Genomic DNA, 18976 nt, shown 5'->3' on the forward strand with positions numbered 1-18976 from the left:
AACTTTTGAATTTCAAGTTACCCAAGTCACACGGCAATGCCTTCTATATCTATGAATAAATTGGGAAAAAAAAAATCAAATCAATGAGGTTGATCACATAGCAAGCCACCCTCATAAAGGGAGACATGTCATGCTGTTTTAAATCCTCCAACACCACTTCAACATTTGATGCATTTACATCGATGGTTGGCCATGAACATCGCCAATAATTAAGTTTGGTGGCACCCATGCATCAAAGTTGAGCAAGGGGGAGCGAGATTGGACCTCGACCCGATGTGTATCAGTGTATGGCCCCACCAACCCATACCTTACCCATTTTAATAGTCTTTTGAAGTTAAGTCGAAATTAATACCAATAAAGCTTTGTGAGCCTGTGACACATATTTGGATATTTTTGAACTCGTGTACCACACTCAAACCTCACGTGCAGCACTTAGGCACGATTAAGATAATTTTTTTAATTAAAATTTAAAATTTTAAAAATAATTTTAACTAGACAGCAAAATAAAACCTAATAAGAAATTGTATTTTCTTGATTTTCTATCAAGTTTTTTTATATTATATTTAATATTTTTTAAAATAAATTGGTTAGAAATAAAAACTTTTATTGACGTTAAAAACGAAAAAGTCTTTAACCTTTTTAAAATTCAAATCAACCAGGATAAGGACTCAAATCACTAAGTTTCTATCATTTTAAGCATGTAACGAATCATTTATAAGCGTGCTGGGACACTTGGGTGGGTCTGATTCCGTTACGTCTAAAGTGGAAGTCATTTCAGTGATCCAAATTGGTGGTGAGTGGTGGTGACAGCTGGGCTCGGGTGAGCGAGAGAAAAGGCCATTGGTTAGTACCAGACTACCAGTGGCTGTCCATTTCACGGACTGGTCAATTATTAGAATGAGAACAAATTAATCTTCATAAGTCAGATGTTCTCTTTGACATTAACTTATATACATCTAAACTACTTTTTTACCCATATTTTACAATTAATCCACAATTTGATGTGGTCAAGTCGTTTTGTAGATGGCTCATTACTTTTAAATTGGAACCAATTTTCACTTTATCTTTTGATTTTTCCTCAACCGAAGTTTTATTTATCTACTTATTTTGAAATAATTCCCGATAATATCAAATTAAAGTCATTATCTCATTATTTGAATTATTTTAAGTTTTTAATTACTATGACTAGACCCATTGAATTTTGTATTCAAAATTTTGAAAATAATAATAATAGTGTAATTTATTTTAATTTGGGTATTTTGAAAATAATTGGAAAAAATGGAGCGAATAACGACGGTACCTTTAGAAAATAACAACAAATCATATAGAAAAATCATTCACAAAAGGTAAAAAAATGAATTGTGATGTCCTTTAAAGGAATTAAGAATTGTTTGAGGATGAGCGCGGATTTCCTCCGCACAAACAAAGGGCAAAAAAGATATTCCAGTAAAAAGAAAATCTTTTAAGGATGGTATCTCTCAAAATTTACATTTATGCTGGGAAACTTGGCGAGCAAGAATCATGATGGCACTATCGTAAATACCGACAACTACAGCTCTAATACTGACAAAAATCGCAGCAAACGGTAAAAGAAACTGCTAGACCATACGTTGCCGACTCGCGCCACAACGTTTCCTGCAACGCTGGTAAGCTATCGCACCCTTCTTATAGGGGCGTGGAACTCACGTTTAGGAGAAAAGAAAAGGCCTTGCGCTTCAACTTTTGATTCTCGGACTCCTACGGTTGAAAAGGAGCGTGGACAGCAAGCAAGTTGGTAGGTGATGGGGGGCGAGTTAGCCAATCCTAGTGGCAGGTCATGGCAAGATATGCATGACATGGGATGGGATGGTCATGCACCATAAATGTGAATGTGCCTTAGGCCATGCCAGCTCATCCGCATTTCAGCATATTTATTATTTTATGTTTATGTATTTTGTATTTTCCTTTACAAGATGAGAAAATCAGTATTTATTTTTATTTGCTCTGCTTTTTAATTCATTTTTTTGACCGCTTGGGAAAAGGTGAACGGCGAGGGGGCAGAGATAGAGACGTGAAGGAGAGAGTGCAGCAAATCTCAGTAGAGAGAGAAATTAAAACCAAAACAAGGTATAATATTTTTGTTTTCGATCTTCGATAGATGTTTTGTTTTTTAATTTTCTGCTGTTTTATTGTATAGAGATTTGCGTCGCTCTCTGGTAGCAAGCATTTCTCGCCCACCCTCATTTTTTTTTTCTCTCTCTGTAAACGAGTCTATATCACTGTTCTGCACAACTGGTAATAACTCTTAACAGATCCTTGTCATATTATAGAGAGAGAAAATCGTGGCCATAGATTCGTAATCCTCACTTGTGTTTTGTTGGGCTTTATATCTTAGGCAATCTCATTCGATTTTGCTCTTCTTTTCTTCCTTTCCTCTTGTGGTAGCAAGAACAGTGAGAGGCTGCGTTTGTGGAGGAACAGAGCAAGAGAGGCTGAAGAGGGGATTTATGTCGGCTGAGTTTGTTTTGGTGGTGATTGGGGCTCTATTGCAGCTCTGGCGTATTTGTTTCTCAGTGTTGTACGTTCACTGCATGCTTCTCCTCTGTTTGCAGCAGAGGACCAATCTAGTGTTTCCATCTATTTCGATGCGTTTGAGACCAAGAAGGTAATAAATCGCTTGTAAACCTTCTTTTTTCTGTTCCCTATTTTTATTGGCGAAGGATCTGAAATGGGTTTGTGGGGTTTTGTGTGGGTTTTGCAGGACTTGTTCTGGAGTAAAGTGTTTTGGGGGTTTTCATATAAAGCGGTTCTTCTATCGTTTCCTGTTTTTGAGAGAGGCTCTCACTTGATACTTAGATCTTGAGGCTTTTCCCAGTTTTCTCCTAATTTTTGCTATTTAAAAAAATTTTCCTAAAATTTTCTGGTATCTTTCTGTGATTTTTGGGTGGAAATATTCCATCGGATGCCTGAGCCTCGGAGACAGCCAATGATTCAGGATATGCCTTTCAAGAGAGCTAAAGAAATTTGCTCTGACTTCAAGATGAGAAAAATCCGGGTTATATGCTATGATCCGGAAGCGACTGATTCTTCATCAAGCGAAGATGAAGGAGGAATTTCTAAAAGAGAGAAGCGTGGAAAGCGTATTGTCAGGGAAATCAATCTACCCGTTGCTGGGTCGCCGCAATCCAATGCCATCGAAACGGAGTCTTCCTGTCAAGATAGTAACAATGGTGGCAAAAACCCTAAAAAGAGGTTTTTACGAAAGCCCCCATCTTCGAAATACAGGGGCGTTCGCCAAAGGAAATGGGGCAAATGGGCTGCGGAGATTCGAGACCCCTTTAGAGGTGTTCGCGTCTGGCTGGGCACCTACAATACTCCAGAGGAGGCTGCCAAGGCTTACGAGTCAAAAAGGCTCGAGTTCGAAGCCATGGCAGCATCGGCCAACAAGAGCCAAAATGTTTCTTCCTCGGTAGCTGTCTCCCAGTCTCAATCCCATAACCCTGCTGTTTCCGACGACTCTGATAGCTTGTTATCGCACACTTCGCCTTCTTCCGTACTCGAATTAGAGACCTCGACTTCACACTATAACGGAGGCGGCCACGGCACTGATACAACCAAAGAAGGTGTCGGAACCAATCTTATCCATGCTAATGGGGCTGAGCAGCAAAAACCCATATCTGATTTTGCGGAGGAGCCATTAATGGCGCCTCCAATCGGGCAAGAGCTGAACATGGAAGCAGAGTTCGAATCATTCTTTGACGACAACAATTGGGGCAGGATTCTAGATGACTTTAACTGCTTGGATGATCTTAGAATTTTCGGTTTTGACAATGAAGAGCCCAGCGACCTTCCCGACTTCGATTTCGACCTGGGCAATGACGAGTTTGCCTGGATGGATGAACCCCTCAATATTTCATGCCCATAAGTTTTGCAGCTAGGAATAATCAGTGGTAGTATTATAGTGGTCCTTTTTATCTATAAATGCAACAAAAATACATCTCATGAACGGTAAGCTGAGTTCTTGAGATGGTGAGTGCCTGTGTGAGTGATTTTTATTTATTTGTTTGTCGAGAGACATGGAGAGGAATGAGCTCATTGTACAAGGAGAGGGAGTCCTCTGGGTTTTCCTGTGCTGTTAGAGCAGTCCAAGGGCTTTCCATCCTCAATCCTCCCTGGAGGGTTGCAACAGGGTCACCACAGTTTTGCTCATTTGCTCCTCCTTTTTCCTTCTATAAGTTTTATATCTATATCTATAAGTTTTATATGTTTGGTGTTCAGTTCTTATGAATGATTTGTTAGAGCTAGCTTGTGCTTTATTCTTGAGGTCTTTTCACTGAGATTTTGTAGTTAAAAGGGATTGAAAGATACAAGTTCCTAATGCTTTAATTCCAGGGCAACGTTGTTATCACTGGACTTTGGTTGCCACATGTTATCTACCCAGAGTGGGAGAGAGAGAGAGCGCAGTAAGATTGGACTCGGCGGATATGAGAGGAGGTGAGAGCCATGGGATGTGGGAGCGTGTGAGGTGATATTGGAAGTGGGCCAAAGTTGGTTTTATTTTTGAATTTTTTTCCCCATTTTATCTTTTGACAAACAAGCAGAGCATATCTGCAGCCTGAGGGGCAGGAAAAGGAAAAAGGTTATCCATCTAAGCTAGCTGTATTCCAATTGCACTGCAACACAACTTGGTCCTTTGGCACAACTCTTTCAATGAAACCTTTGAGGGGCCTTTCTTGCCAAGGGGCTGCATGCATGTAGTTTGTCTGATGAATCAGGTTCGCATTCTTGGTGTACGTCTATCATAATTAAACTCAGATTTAGAATTAATTTGTTGGTTACTTTTGATTAAAGAAATGGTGTGGGAAATTTTCTGGAATCTTTTAAATATTTGTAACACGTGCCATTAAGTACAAGGAAAAAGTATTTTTCCTTAATTTTTGGGGAAGGAAGATCGCAACAATAGTGGTTGTTATACTACTCATCATTTTGTCATTCTATTTTTCATGTGTTGTAGCAGATCTACAGAAGGGGGTATAGCATGAAGAATCCTTCAAGCATTGATGTTTTATGGACTGAGACTGCATTGGAATCCCAAATTAAATTGGGACAACAGTTTCGGAAAAGTCAGTCTCATATTTTTATTACTTAATTAATTTATTATTGAATATATGGAGGACTAATTCGGGAAAGTAGGTTAAATTAATTAATTCAGCTTACCAAATTAAAAATGTACGAAATAATTTGCGCAAATACAGCTAAAAAATTGACTACTTGGAGGCGTTCAAATGTTTAACGCCCGAAACTAAAAAAGTGTCTCAAAAAAAAAAAAAAAAAAAAACAGCAGTCCATGCAAGTTTATATCACATTTGCCTTAAATTGAGGGGCAGCGGACTTCCCATCAGGCGCAGTTCCAAGCAGGCGGGTACAAATGAAGTAGCCGTACACCCAATCGATGTTGCAGCCTGCAGGAATGAATGCTCTCACCTCGCCTTTGCAGGTCTTTTAAGACTTCCCAACTTGAACAAGCCATGCCTGTGTAAATATGGCAATCTTTTCCAAGTATCACACCCTACAGGTCAATTGACTTCGTCAGTGTGACAGTGATTTTCACTTTGAAACACACCAAAACATAAATGGGTGACAGAATTAAAGCAGGCACTAGGAACCTTTAGATTTAGCAATATTGCCCTAAAAAATTATTAAGGTAACAGTCAAGGAATGAAGGTCTGATGAACCAAGGGTATTTTATTTGGTGCTAATGCCTGAAAAATGCATCAACTTCTGACTTTTGAATCCGTGCCCAGAACGAATTTAACTCACTTGTTCATAGATCAGAAGCATTAACAAGGGGTAAACAATAACTCAATAAAATGTACAGGCGAAGATCTGAGGCTTCCAACTCCTAAAGGCAGTATCAATCACAAAGTTACAATCAGTCTTTGGTATGAGGAGGGTCTAGGGTTTTGTGATCTTTCTTTATTAGAAGTAGGGTTGCATGTGGCCCGATGGACCTCAAGTTGTCCTAAATCCTAATAGCTAGCTTCAAGTTCTACTGGGTCAAAGTCTCATATACTTAATGATATCTAGGGGTTTTGGGAACTGGTAAGCGGAGTCCTCATTAGCTCGACTTAGCGTAAGCTCAAGTGTGTGTATTTCCAAGGTTGTACCTATTTTTTTTGATATACAACAAGAACGTGTAATAATAAGCAAGGTTGTACCTATTATTTGGTTGGTCATCCTTGATGATTATCTATAAAATACCACTGATTATCAAAAGCGAGCCGTATGGTTTAAGACTTAAGAGGGATTTAATGGTGAGTACCATTCAACTGTTAGCGTCTACTTCCTACATTTCTCTCTAGCCTTTTTTTTTCTTCTTATTAATTTCTTATACACTGCAATTGACTACCTATGACTTATTTATTGCTGAAGTGCTTGGTAGTTGAGATCTGGTCAGTCATGAGAGTTTTCCTTGAAACATGAATGTGAAGGAAGAGCAGTGTAGCACGCTTTATATTAAGTTCCAATTCAAACATGTATAGCTGTAATCCAAATACGACAATGTGATAAGAGACGAAGTTTCCTTTATAATAACTGTATTTCAGACTTTTGGAAGCTATACTGACTTTTTGAGTCTTAATATAATCAATGTAGAGATATTTCTACTGAATGTTGGCTCCATATTTGTACATGGCCATTACTAAATACTCCTCAAAGATTCGGTTCAGTAGACCTTTTTAACAATCATGGAATTCTTAATACCTTTTTGAAATCTTATTTAAAGGTGCTTAACGAAGAAAAAAAACAAGGGGGGGAAATTCGAGCCACAGTAGTTTCATGAAATTGATGTAGTTGTACTTAGAAGTGAAGTGAGACTTTTTATTGTCCTATGGCTAATGGAATACCTTTTACTGTGCTTCTGGCTACATGGACTCCCAAGTACCCTCATGTGATTCAGTGTTCAGAGCATTAGGCCTGGTCCGTAGTGAATGACAGCCCAGCCCAGCCCACTTAAACCTCAACCTTGGGCTCCATTAGGTTGTTGATGAATCTTTCCTTTTCTTTAAGATTTATGTTTATTAATACCTTATTTTCAGTTTTGAATTAGTGATACATGACAGAGTTCCAAGTTCAGGGTGTTGGGATTTCTTATAATTATGCAGAATGATTATAAGCCTAATTCTTGCATAACAACCATAATCCTGGTCTTAGAACTTTATGATTTTCACAAAGTAAATAAATAATCAAGCATGAAATTGATCTTGAAGGTTGGTTTTGAAAAAGAAATTCCTTGCAGAGAAAATAAATTTGAGCATAAAAACTAACAAAGGTGCAAAAACATATGTTAGGGACATCACATGCATGGATCTTTGTTTTCCATTTCAGGAAAGAGTTTCGTTATTCTCAATATCTTCGGATAACACTAGTCCAGAAGAAGTTCGCGGAAGACCGTATGAACCTTACAGAAAACCTTTGTCTTGGAAACTTTTGATGCAGTCATCGAACATTTGAGCAAGCGTTTTGAAGGGAGGGAGCCCCAACTGAATAATTTTGCTGGTGTCCATGCTATGTGGGTGGTTATCTCCTTCGCTGCTGCTACACCTATAATCCCATCACAACTCATTTCAGGCAAGGCAGAAGTAAAAATATATGGGATTGGTCCTGCACGTTGTTTCATCAAAGATTGCAAGAAAAGAGTTTGAGTTGGGGGTTTGCTCACTTGCTTTCAAATGGATAGGCTGGATATTTGGCCCTGAGCATGTCAATGATCTGGGACCAGTGAGCTACTGAGCTTGAGCATACAAGCCTGCCTGATGCTTTGCTTTCTTCCATAGCTAATATGTGTGCAGCAATCACGTCATCTATGTGGACAAACCCCACTGTCGTGTTTGGGTATTCCCCACATAAACCTAATTAAGAAGTTGAGGAAGTTATGACAAATTTGTGTACTTCTAGCACAGGAGCTCAAAGCATAAACACTCCAAAAAGGATTGCATTTCTTCACTACTCACTTAGCTTGAATCATCATACTGAATATCGTATCTCCTCTATAGTCACTATCTGGGGTTAGGCCATTCACATCTGGTGTCCCATTCTTATTGTCTTTTTCATGTTCCCATTATGCAGAATATACCACACTTCGTTTAACAGGGGAAAAACAGAGAAGGGAACTTAGTAATATGTCTGACCTTTAACTACGGACAGTATCATGTGCAGTGTGCTGGTTGGCTGCCAAGCAAGCAAGGGACCAACCACAAAAGATGGGTTCACCGCCACTAGGTCTATTCCATTTTCCTTTGCTAATTTCCATGCCTCTTTCTCTGCTTCTGTTTTTGCATATGCATACCACAGCTGCATCCAAGCAAGTGTTTGACAAAGAATTAATTAGCAACTAACAAAACTAAGATAATTGTACTTGAGCATAGCATCTGTGTTGGGAGGAGTGTAGTTACATTGTAGCGTTTGCAGTATTCAGGATCACTCCAGTGAGACTCATTAAGAGGAGAAACTTGTTGGACATCATCTCGGTATCTTATGGAAGAGCAGGAAGAGGTCAACACAACCCTTTTCAGACTGCTAGATTTTGAGCATGATCTCAGCACATTCAACGTTCCATTTATACAAGGATCAATCAAAGTTGCCTGCGTTACATTATCAACATATAAATACAATTGATGCACATATGGGTTTCGATGTTATCCTTACCTTAATGTTCTCATCATATGGCACAAGAACTGGAGAGGCAGTGTGGAAGACCCCATCAACGCCTTGAACAGCCTCATCGAAACTTTCTTCCACCATCAGATCAGCTTTCATAATCTTCAGTCTCTCCTTGGCTCCACTCAACTCCCAAAGAAAACCAACTTTCTCAACATCCCCTGGTGAAATAAAGAATCCACAGAAATTGTGACCTAATTTTACTGATGGGTCTTGTGGGTGGGTATCCAGTGAGGTTTAGGATTGAAGACTGGAAGAGTTGAAGTAGCAGAAAAGCTTCTTTCAATTGAAACATACCTGGGTCTCGGACTGTGGTTCGTACGAAGTGACCATCTTCCAGCAAACGCTTAACCAGGTAAGCCGCTATGAACCCAGTTCCTCCTGTTACACAAAAATTAGCCATCTCTCTCCCTCCTTTTCTCTAGTGCTCGATGCAGCTGATTAAATAGCGTTGATTTTGATGGTATCGTAGTGTCACACGCAACGCATTTCACCTTCTTTCAAATTTTATACATTCCTGGGTAGAGAAGCATGTGGGCAGATCATTCATTCATCATTCGTGGCTTTCTTTCGTGGGCTTGTTTAGCCGTATATGGTTGAATTCTTTGCTCAGAAGCTCCCGTTCTTGAATCTATTTTATGTACCCTTTTGGCTTATCTTATCGCAGTCTTTCTCCACGGCCTCCATCGGGCGAATGCTTGTCATGATCCTCTTATATAAACCAAAAACCAATGATTTTTCTCTTTTCTTGTATTTGTTTGTTACTGTGGACCTGCGTTCTTCAACAAGTACGTTTCCACTTGACTACATGACTGATTTTTTATTCATTTAGAGAAAATTTGATTTTTTAAAAAAGATTTGAAAATTTTAAAAGAAAAACAAAATAAGAAAGAAAATGTGATTCCTGAAGGAAAAATAGGTCTGTGAAAAATCGAGTTTGAGTTCGGGGGTTAGGTTACCTATTGGGAAGGTATGGTGGTGAACTGTAACACTCCTCTAAGTTTGTATACGTACGAACTCTACTAAACGAATTAAAAGAATTGTGACAATTAATTAATTAATTAATTATGGGTATCAAGAAAAATAATTATGCAAATTAATATGTACAAGTCATAGTGAAAATCAATATACACAAAAATAATGATGAAATCTAATTACAAGAATATATAAAATAAATGACAAGATAATTATGCAAAATGATTTATTGAACTAAAAAAAAATTTCAAAAGAATGGTTTTCAAGAAATTTCAAATAATTTTGTTAAAAACAATTTTCAATTAATGATTTCAATTTATTTATTTACAAAAAAGAGTCAATTTATTTTATCAATTTCATTTGTATTTAATTTTTAAAAAAGTTATTTACATTTATTGTATCAAAAGAATTTATTACAAAATTTCAATTTGGCAATAAAAATTATTTTACTTGTTTTTACAAAAAATGAATGAATTTTTACAATTTTATTTACAAAAATATTTCAATTTGTTTTCATTAAAAAAAAATAATTTATACAAATTATTAAAAAAAATATAACTTTATTTGCAAAAGAATTTTTAATTAAAAAATAATTTTTGGGACAATTTTATTTACAAAACAATTTTTGGACAACTTTTATTAAACAAAGAAATTTTTGGACAATTATTATTAAAAACAAATTTTCAAATTCTATTAAAAACATTTTTTTGGATTTTTCTAAAAGCATTTTTTTTTGAATTTTTATTAATAAAAAAACTTTCTTTTATTAAGAAGAATATTTTGAAATCATTATTTTTATTAAAATATATTTACTGAATTCTTCCTTTTATTTAAACAAAATATCTAGTTTGTTTGATGTTCAATTCTGTACACACTCAATAAATACATACAAACGAATATTTATAAGAACTAATAAAAATAAAAACCAAAATAAAAGTGAGAAATAAAATATGTACCCAAATAAACTTACAAGAAGCTCAATATCTTCCTATGACTTTTTAAGTCTCATTTTCTTTCATGAAATTTCGTGTTCCACGTGTTATAAATTCGTACTCAACCGACAGAATTGCAAAATGGGCTTATGAAAAAACAAAAATAGTCCAAATGTAAATATAAAAAAATGTAAAAAATCCAAAACAAATATTCGAACCCAAATCCTAACTTCAAATTAGTCCGATAAATTTCACCAATTAAAAATGGGACCAAATTAACAAATATAACCCAACAAAAATATTTCACATGTCATAGGCTCTAATCCAAAGTTTTCAAATTAATAGGTAAAATATAAGCTCAATTAACCAAACTCAAAACATGATAAATTAAAAAAAATCTCATTAAGCCTAAATTTAATATTTCATAATCCAAGTCCAATTTAATATGTAAACCTAAGTTTACAACCAAAATCAAACCAATTTAATATGCAAACCCACATCCAAAATATACTACAATATTACATCATATCCAAATTAAATAATTCAAATGAGTACAACCATATAAATTATCAACTGATTTAGCCCAAATTAACAAATTCCAAATTAATTCACCAACAACAAATTAGCCCAAATTTCACAAACAACAATTACTATTAAAATAAAGGAAATTAATAACAATAACAACAACAACAACAATAATAATAATAATAGAAAATGAGTAGGATGAGAAAGTGAGGGAATGAGAGAAAATGGGAAGGGGTTGTCGCCCGGCAGGGGGTCGCCAACGGTGACTGGCCGGTGATCTACCAACAGTGAGGGTTGATGAGTTTTTGGGAAACAAAAATGAAATAAAAATAATAAATAAATAAAAAAGATGATAAATAAATAAAAAAATGGAATGAAGAAAAATGGAGAAAATGAGGATGGAAGGGCGTCGGAAATGGCGCCGGTGTCACGCCACTGACAGTGATGATGGAGTCGGGTGGGGATGTGGGTGTTGGGACGAGCTGTAGGAGAAAATAAAATGGAAAAGAAATGGGGGTCGGTCGTCCATATGTGTTGTGGAGGAGGAAAAAAAAAATGAAAAAATGAAGTGGGGAAATGGGGGAGCACGGTTGGGAATCAGAGTTGGGGGTGGTCAGGGAGAAGAAATCTATAAATGGGGAGAATGGAGGTCCGGGTGAGGTCGTTCAGTTGCCAACCCTAAAAGAGGGAGAAAAAAATGGAGGGGCAAAATGGGAAGCCTGGAAAGTGGGTAAGAAGAAGAGAAATAAAATAAAAAAATGAAAATGATGGAAGAAAGGTGAGATGGGCATGTCTCCATGACGTGGAAAGGATGGGGGGTAGGTGCGAGTAGGTAGATGAGAGAAAAAGGAAGAGAGAGAAAAGAGGAGAGAGGAGAAAGAAAAGAAAATAAATAAAAAAATAAAAAATATAAATATAAAAATATAATATAATATAATATAATAATAATAAAAAATAAAAATAAAAGTAAAACAATTTACAAAATAATAAAAATTAAGAATTACAGGGTGAGCAGGTAAAAAATATCACATATAATCGGGATTTAAAATCTAATGATAAAATTGGACTCAAAATCAACATAAAAATAAAAAATGGAACAAATTTTGGGGTCTACAAATATGCCCCTCTTCGATAGAGTTTACGAGTAAAGTGAGTGTATACACAAACGAAACGAAGTGGACTCTGCCGAAGAAAAAGAAAGACTACAAAATTTGTCCCAGTATGACCCGGGGTCTCTTAAACCAAAATAAGAACAAAGAGGCTCTAAAACCCTATAAAAATGAAATGACAAGAATGGAAACTCCTAAGGTGCCCTTAAAGTTACACTATGAATCCAGACTCCCTCTAAAAAGACCTTTTAAAAAGTGGCTCAAAAATCGATGTTGAAGTTGAGTAGCAAACGAACCACCAAATAATATAAGAATGAGTACAAAGGAAAAAACCATACGTGTACCATACGAGGACACAAGACATAAAGGGTACCAACAATACAATCAAGACACATACTACGAGCTCATAGAGCTACATCATGTACAAATGATGAGAAGAAACTCTAAAATATCATAATGAAGTAAGAAACACATATGCAACAATGAGAAGTAAGATGGAATGTGAAACTGTGAGAACAAAACATGTAATGCTAGTGATCATGAATATCAGGAACTATGACTCTGAATGACAAGACTAACTCTAAACGCTAAACTGAGAAAAAAATGACCTGGAAACCAAACCAAAAAAGCTAACTCTAAACACTAAAGTAGAAAGCCCATAGGTGAAGACCTATAGTGGTGATACAATAGAAATGCCCATAGATGCCAATCTATGGTGGTTAAACTTCTAAAGGCCCACAGATAAAAATCTATGGTGGTGATACAAGTAAAATACCCATAGATGTCCAATATATGGTGGTGAGATAACTGAAACAAATGCTCATAGATGAAAATTTATGATGGTGAATCTGAAATGGCCAGAGATGTCTGATCTATGGTGGTGATAACTGATCAAAGCCCATATATGAAAATCTATGGTGGTGAAATAACTAATATGCCCATAGATGAAAATCTATGGTGGTGAAACTGAAATGCACATGAATGTTTGATCTATGGTGGCAAAATAACTGAAATGCCCATAGATGTTTGATCTATGGTGGTGAAAACTTATTGAAGCCTATAGATGAAAATCTATGGTGGTGAAAACTGATTAAGGCCCATAGATGATAATATATGGTGGTGAAACTGAAATGCTCATAGATGTCTGATCTATGGTGGTGAAAACTGATCAAGGCCCATAGATGAAAATCTATGGTGGCGAAATAATTGAAATGCCCATAGATGAAAATCTATGGTAGTGAAACTGAAATGCCTATAGATGTCTGATCTATGGTAGTAAAAACTGATCAAGGCCCATAGATGAAAATCTATTGTAGTGAAACTGAAATGCCCATAGATGTCTGATCTATGGTGGTGAAAATTGATCAAGGCCCATAGATGAAAATCTATGGTGGTGAATCTGAAATGTCCATTGATGTCTGATCTATGGTGGTGAAAACTGATCAAGACCCATAGATGATAATCTATGGTGGTGAAACTGAAATGCCCATAGATGTTTGATCTATGGTGGTGAAAACTTATCAAAACCCATAGATGAAAATCTATGGTGGTGAAATTGAAATGCCCATAGATATCTGATTTACGGTGGTGAGAATCACTAAAAGAAGAGGGATGCCCTAAACAAACTAACGGTAGGAGGATGCCCTAAACAAACTGATGAAAAAGAGGAGTACCCTAAACAAACTGGAGGAAGAAGGATGCCCTAAACAAACCAATAGTAGGGAGATGCCCCTAAACAAGCTAAAGGAAAGAGGGATACCCTAAACAAACTAACAATAAGGGAAAATGACTTAAACAATTTAGAAGAAAGGGGGATGCCCCAAACAAATTGACGGTAGATGGATGCCTTAAACAAGCTGACGGTAGGGGAATGCCCTAAACAAACTGACAGCAGGGAGATCTCCTAAACAAATTGAAGAAAATGAGGAGTGCTTTAAACAAACCGACGGTAGGGGAATGCCCTAGACAAACTAATAGTAGGGAGATGCCTTAAACAAACTAATAAAAGAGGGATGCCTTAAACAAAGTGACAGTAGGGGGATGCCCCTAAACAAACTAAAGGAAAGGGGGTTGCCCTAAACAAACTAAAAAAATGTGTGCCCTAAACAAGCTAAAGGAAGAGGGATGCCCTAAACAAGCTAACAATAGGGAGATGTCTTAGGTGATAACTCGTAAAGATCGACAAATGGGTTTAACAATCATGAAATCAACACGAGATGTGGTAAACCCAAAGAGGAGGTATGTCCCAATAGAAGAGTGCTAAAGGGGGTATAGCCCAACATGACGACTCGCAAAGATTAAGAAATAGATCGAGTAATGAGAAAAACTGCAAAAGATTTGATGAACTCAAGGATGGGGGTATGCCCCAATAGAAGAGCGTTAAAGAGGGCATGCCCCAATATGACAACTTGTAAAGACCAAGAAATAGATTGAGTAATGAGAAATCTGCAAAAGATCTAATGAACTCAAGGATAGGGGTATGCCCTAGTATGACGACTTGTAAAGATCAAGAAATAGATCAAGTAATTAGAAAATTTGCAAAAGATTTGATGAACTCAAGGATGAGGGTATGCCCCAGTAGAAGAGTGCTAGAGAGGGTATGCCCCAGTATGACGACTTGCAAAGATCAAGAAAAAGATCGAGTGGTGAGAAAATCTACAAAAGATCTGATGAACTCAAGGATGGGGGTATGCCCCAATCTAAGATAGTAACCAACATAAGACACAAAATGTCACCATACAAGGCACTCTAAGATATGCTCAATGACAATGTAATGAAAAAGTCTAACATCAAAGAATAAATGCTTAAATGAAACCAATACAACACTGAAACTATGTTGACAAAGCAAAACTAAAACAAAGGACCAAACAAAAGTTGACCAAGACTCTAAATCTAAAAGTTAAGCGGGTCAAGACACAACATGTCAACTATCAACATGAAAACATCATCACAAATATATCAACAATCTAACAGACCCTACCATCATGGAAGATGTTGAACCTAATGTCCAAAGGCATGTGAAAACTCAACTAGAAAGCTTAAGACTAGTTTGTATCCTCCTCTGATCAAGAGAAGATGATAAGGTCATGTAAGATGATGAAATATGTGGGCTCAAAAATATGTAAGGCTCTGATAAGATGGATACAGGTATAATGGTGTCAAATATAGGATGTATGACTGTGTAACAAAGAAAAGTGGGTATCCAAGTCGAACTAAGTATGTTGAGAAGACTGAACCCAAGGTGTCAATAACTCTATGATTCATCAAAACCAACACTCACAAACAGGAGGTTGAGTCTCAATGTCAAATCAGCAAGATGGCTATGCTCTAGTATGAATGCATCCTCTCAAAATGGGTAAACCCTCAGTACAAGATAATCTTTAGAAAGTATGTGTTTGGCATAAACTGTCATCTCACAAAATCTATCACCAATGAGTGGGTTATACCCTAGTGTAAGCATCTCCAAAGCAAACATCGATCAGAGGAGTATAACTAATCATACATCATCTGATCAAAATGAATCTCCGCTCCTCAAAGTCATCGCGGTAATGTGAATAGCGTATCTAACCTCATCTAAAGAAATATCATGTCCCAATGTGAAAAAGATCAAGCAAAGTGGTATGCCTCAACAAAAATGCACTCTGATATGATCATGCCCAAATGTAAGCTAGTATCTCTAAGATCAATCGCCAATGAAAGAGTTATGCCTCGGTATAGGGCAATCTCTGAAATGACTAAACTCTGCTGCATACCCTCACAAGTGTCTATGTCTTGATCCAATCATCTCAAAAATCTGTCAACAATGAGGAAAAGGCTATGTCCTATAAACACATCCAATAAAATCACCCAGTCATATCTCATACTCCAATGTGAAAGGAATCTAATCACATCCAAGGAACAATTATGCCTCAAAAACCATCATCGACTGAGAAATATGCCCCTATGTAAAGTACACCAGATGAAATATATCAATCATGTCTCATGCTCCAATATGAAAAATGACGTCTGATATCCTCCGAATGATGGCCATGACTCAAAAATCCATCATCGGCTAAGAGGAGTATGCCCCAGCATAATGGTCATCTAAAAAATCATACCCCGACCAAGAAAGGTGTGCCCCAATGCGATGTATCAAGCAGAATGGCTGCATACCCGATAAAAAAAACTCTCTAAGGTGGTTATGCCCTAGTATAGGATCATACCATGACTCTTGGTCCATCACAATCAGAATGTTCTTGAACCAATCCTAAGTATCGCTCACATAAGAACTATCAAACACAATGTGTGATGTCATGACCTTAGGGTGGTCTTAAGACTCAAGACGTAATGTAGGCTAAGGTAATAAGGTGAAAAAAATGAATGGAAACTAAGCTCAATAATCCTAATGTGAAACCTCATACCCTAGTGTATAAAATGCAGTGTGTGTAGAAAGTCTCAGAAACCATGGATCTGAGGACGTCTAATATGAATATATCAGGAAGAAAGAATCCAAGATGAATGTATCAATGATGAAATAGAAGAAATGAAGAATATCAAATTATTGATAGGATGTATAAGAATGATGTGTGGAAAATATCGAACACGGAATGTAAATGGATATGAACAAAGAACAACGTAGGCAAGGCGAATGAAATATTATGAGAGGAACAAATAGATCAAAGGAAAATGAATTAGCACTAATCTACTCAAATCAAGCCATGGAGAATAGTCAATTCACCAATGTATGTAAAGATAGAAAGGACAATGATCTGGAATCCCTAGGAAAATGTCACTTGTCTCTTACACATAAAATACATAACAAGATAGACACAAGAAGATGATAGTTTCCTGAAAGTTCACATACGAACATCAACAAATGAACTCCATTGAAAATCCATAATGAAATGGATATACTTTTAAACAAGGATGTACATGAACTCTCTCTGACAAAATGACCTTCTCAACTAAGGATCTCTAAACCAATGTCCATGAGATAGGAGTGGAAAAGGACATGACTGTCTTCCATGCACTGAAATGTGAAAGATCATCACTCATGGCATGAAAAAAAATGTGATGACAAAGACAAATGATAGAACAAAGGATATAAACAATGATGTATGATCATAAATGATGGTAAGACAACAAAAAAATAATGAAGAAGATGAGTCAATAAGTCCATGGCTCATGAGACTCCCGAATAAAGCATATATACACCAGAGGACCCCTATCTCGATGTAAAAAGTGAGCAAGGCTATAAAAAAGAAAAGACTATGATGCTCATGCGAGGCTCAAAGGGCTAGCAATGGTCTAGATGTCAATAAAGGTAATAGGGTGTGAGCTAACCGAAATGAAGGCCACCCATCATGCGACCATAGTCTCAAATATCGTGCTCTCAAACCCTCAAATGATCAATACTAAAGATCGATGTCCATCTGATATAACCACATCAACCCTCTGGAATTGTGCGCCAAACTGCACTCCAAATGCTCCATAATAATATCAAAGATGATCCTGTCAAAATGAAATAAACGATGATCTCATCAAACACAAGTGCTCATCACAAGCCAACTCTCATCATACAAGATCAATCTCTATACTCATGGTAGAATAAGCAATAGTCTCATCAAGCAATCGACCAATTCTCACATCGTAAGCCGCCCAAAGATCATAAGCCATCCCTCGCCATGTAAGATCAACCCTAGGCTTAAACTCCTCACACTCTACCTGGTCGGATCAAAGAAAATATATGCAAAGCTAGAACAATTGATGACGAAAAGATCATGTAATGGTGTCAAGGGTGGTGCTATGTAAAACTCATAATGGATGGATATAGGTCAAAACAAAGTCAAGGTGTGAGAGTGGGTAAGACACTGCTCTAATCATAAGAAGATGGGTCACAATCTCAAACTCCCTAGGTCAAATCTCCGATCCTAGGCTAATAGGCTCAATATTCTCAATGATAGGTCAGGCCTCAAGACTACCATGTGCAAGTGAAGAGATGCCTCAAATCAAAAGTACAACACAACACATGATATATGGTCCTATGATAGCAATCTAAAATTGGATAAATGACAGAAACTCTAAGGCCATAAAGGTTTCCATGTGAGATGACTACAAATGTGACTAAAGAATTTTTATCAATAATCCAGAAAATGAATGAGGTGTGAAAAAACAATACTATCATGAGATCGATACTCTATCTATAACAAAATATCCTTGATTCACTTTCAAACCAAGCTCAATAAAGAAAAATGATAAGGTGATAAAGACGAACCTCTAAAAAAGGGTGCAAATGTGAAAACATTTCTTTCACCTTCCTATAATAAAAATATCGGGTTGAAAACAATATTAGGCAAATCGACCAAAAAACTGAAGTATCAAGCCCAGGACAGGTGGAGAATGTAAAAAAGTGAGCATGATTAATGAGCATATCCCAAAACGTCAAGAAAAGTGACAACAAACCAAAAGAATGTGTCAAATCAAGAAAAGAAGATTATCTAAAGCCCGATGGAAAGTATGCTAGACTCAACGAGCTACAAGAAGAAACCAAAACCATATAGGAAAGGGTGGTCCGAATGATACTCAAACTCGCACGAATCTCTAAGCACTCATAATTGAAGACCAAAAAATAAATGGAGGATTGGATCCGAACTGTAACTAAGGAGGCTCTAAAGGCCCTCAGATGCACCCACGTGTAGGGAATGAGGTCCTAATTGAAGGATTCAAGGCTCAACCTACAAGGTCAAAGTGGCTCTAAAA

General features: G+C 36.8%; 2 protein-coding genes across 8 annotated transcripts; one reads left to right on the plus strand and one right to left on the minus strand.

Annotated features, from left to right (window-relative positions):
* Positions 1-1959: 1959 nt before the first annotated feature.
* Positions 1960-4243, plus strand: LOC100256010 (ethylene-responsive transcription factor ERF118). 6 transcript variants are annotated; one of them, XM_010649396.3, is made up of 4 exons: positions 1960-2106; positions 2177-2274; positions 2425-2644; positions 2741-4243. In XM_010649396.3, exon 4 carries the CDS (start codon positions 2942-2944, stop codon positions 3902-3904), a length of 963 nt encoding a protein of 320 aa, XP_010647698.1. In that variant the 5' UTR covers positions 1960-2106; positions 2177-2274; positions 2425-2644; positions 2741-2941; the 3' UTR covers positions 3905-4243. The 6 variants fall into 6 exon arrangements, with proteins under 6 accessions (XP_010647698.1, XP_010647706.1, XP_059594064.1 ...); XM_059738081.1 differs by having other exon boundaries at positions 1980-2106; positions 2375-2644; XM_010649399.3 differs by having other exon boundaries at positions 1980-2106; positions 2429-2644.
* A 3005-nt stretch (positions 4244-7248) lies between these two features.
* On the minus strand, positions 7249-9380 carry LOC100257863 (tetraketide alpha-pyrone reductase 2). 2 transcript variants are annotated; one of them, XM_002282461.4, is made up of 6 exons: positions 8995-9380; positions 8686-8858; positions 8433-8621; positions 8169-8331; positions 7700-7889; positions 7249-7581 (listed from the first exon to the last, which is right to left on the minus strand). In XM_002282461.4, the coding sequence occupies exons 1-6, from the start codon at positions 9098-9100 to the stop codon at positions 7440-7442; spliced, it is 963 nt and encodes a 320-aa protein (XP_002282497.1). In that variant the 5' UTR covers positions 9101-9380; the 3' UTR covers positions 7249-7439. The 2 variants fall into 2 exon arrangements, with proteins under 2 accessions (XP_002282497.1, XP_059594039.1); XM_059738056.1 differs by having other exon boundaries at positions 7704-7889; positions 8995-9305.
* Between the last annotated feature and the right edge of the window lie 9596 nt (positions 9381-18976).

Source organism: Vitis vinifera, chromosome 1, assembly GCF_030704535.1.
Source record: "Vitis vinifera cultivar Pinot Noir 40024 chromosome 1, ASM3070453v1".
Classification (NCBI taxonomy): domain Eukaryota; kingdom Viridiplantae; phylum Streptophyta; class Magnoliopsida; order Vitales; family Vitaceae; genus Vitis; species Vitis vinifera.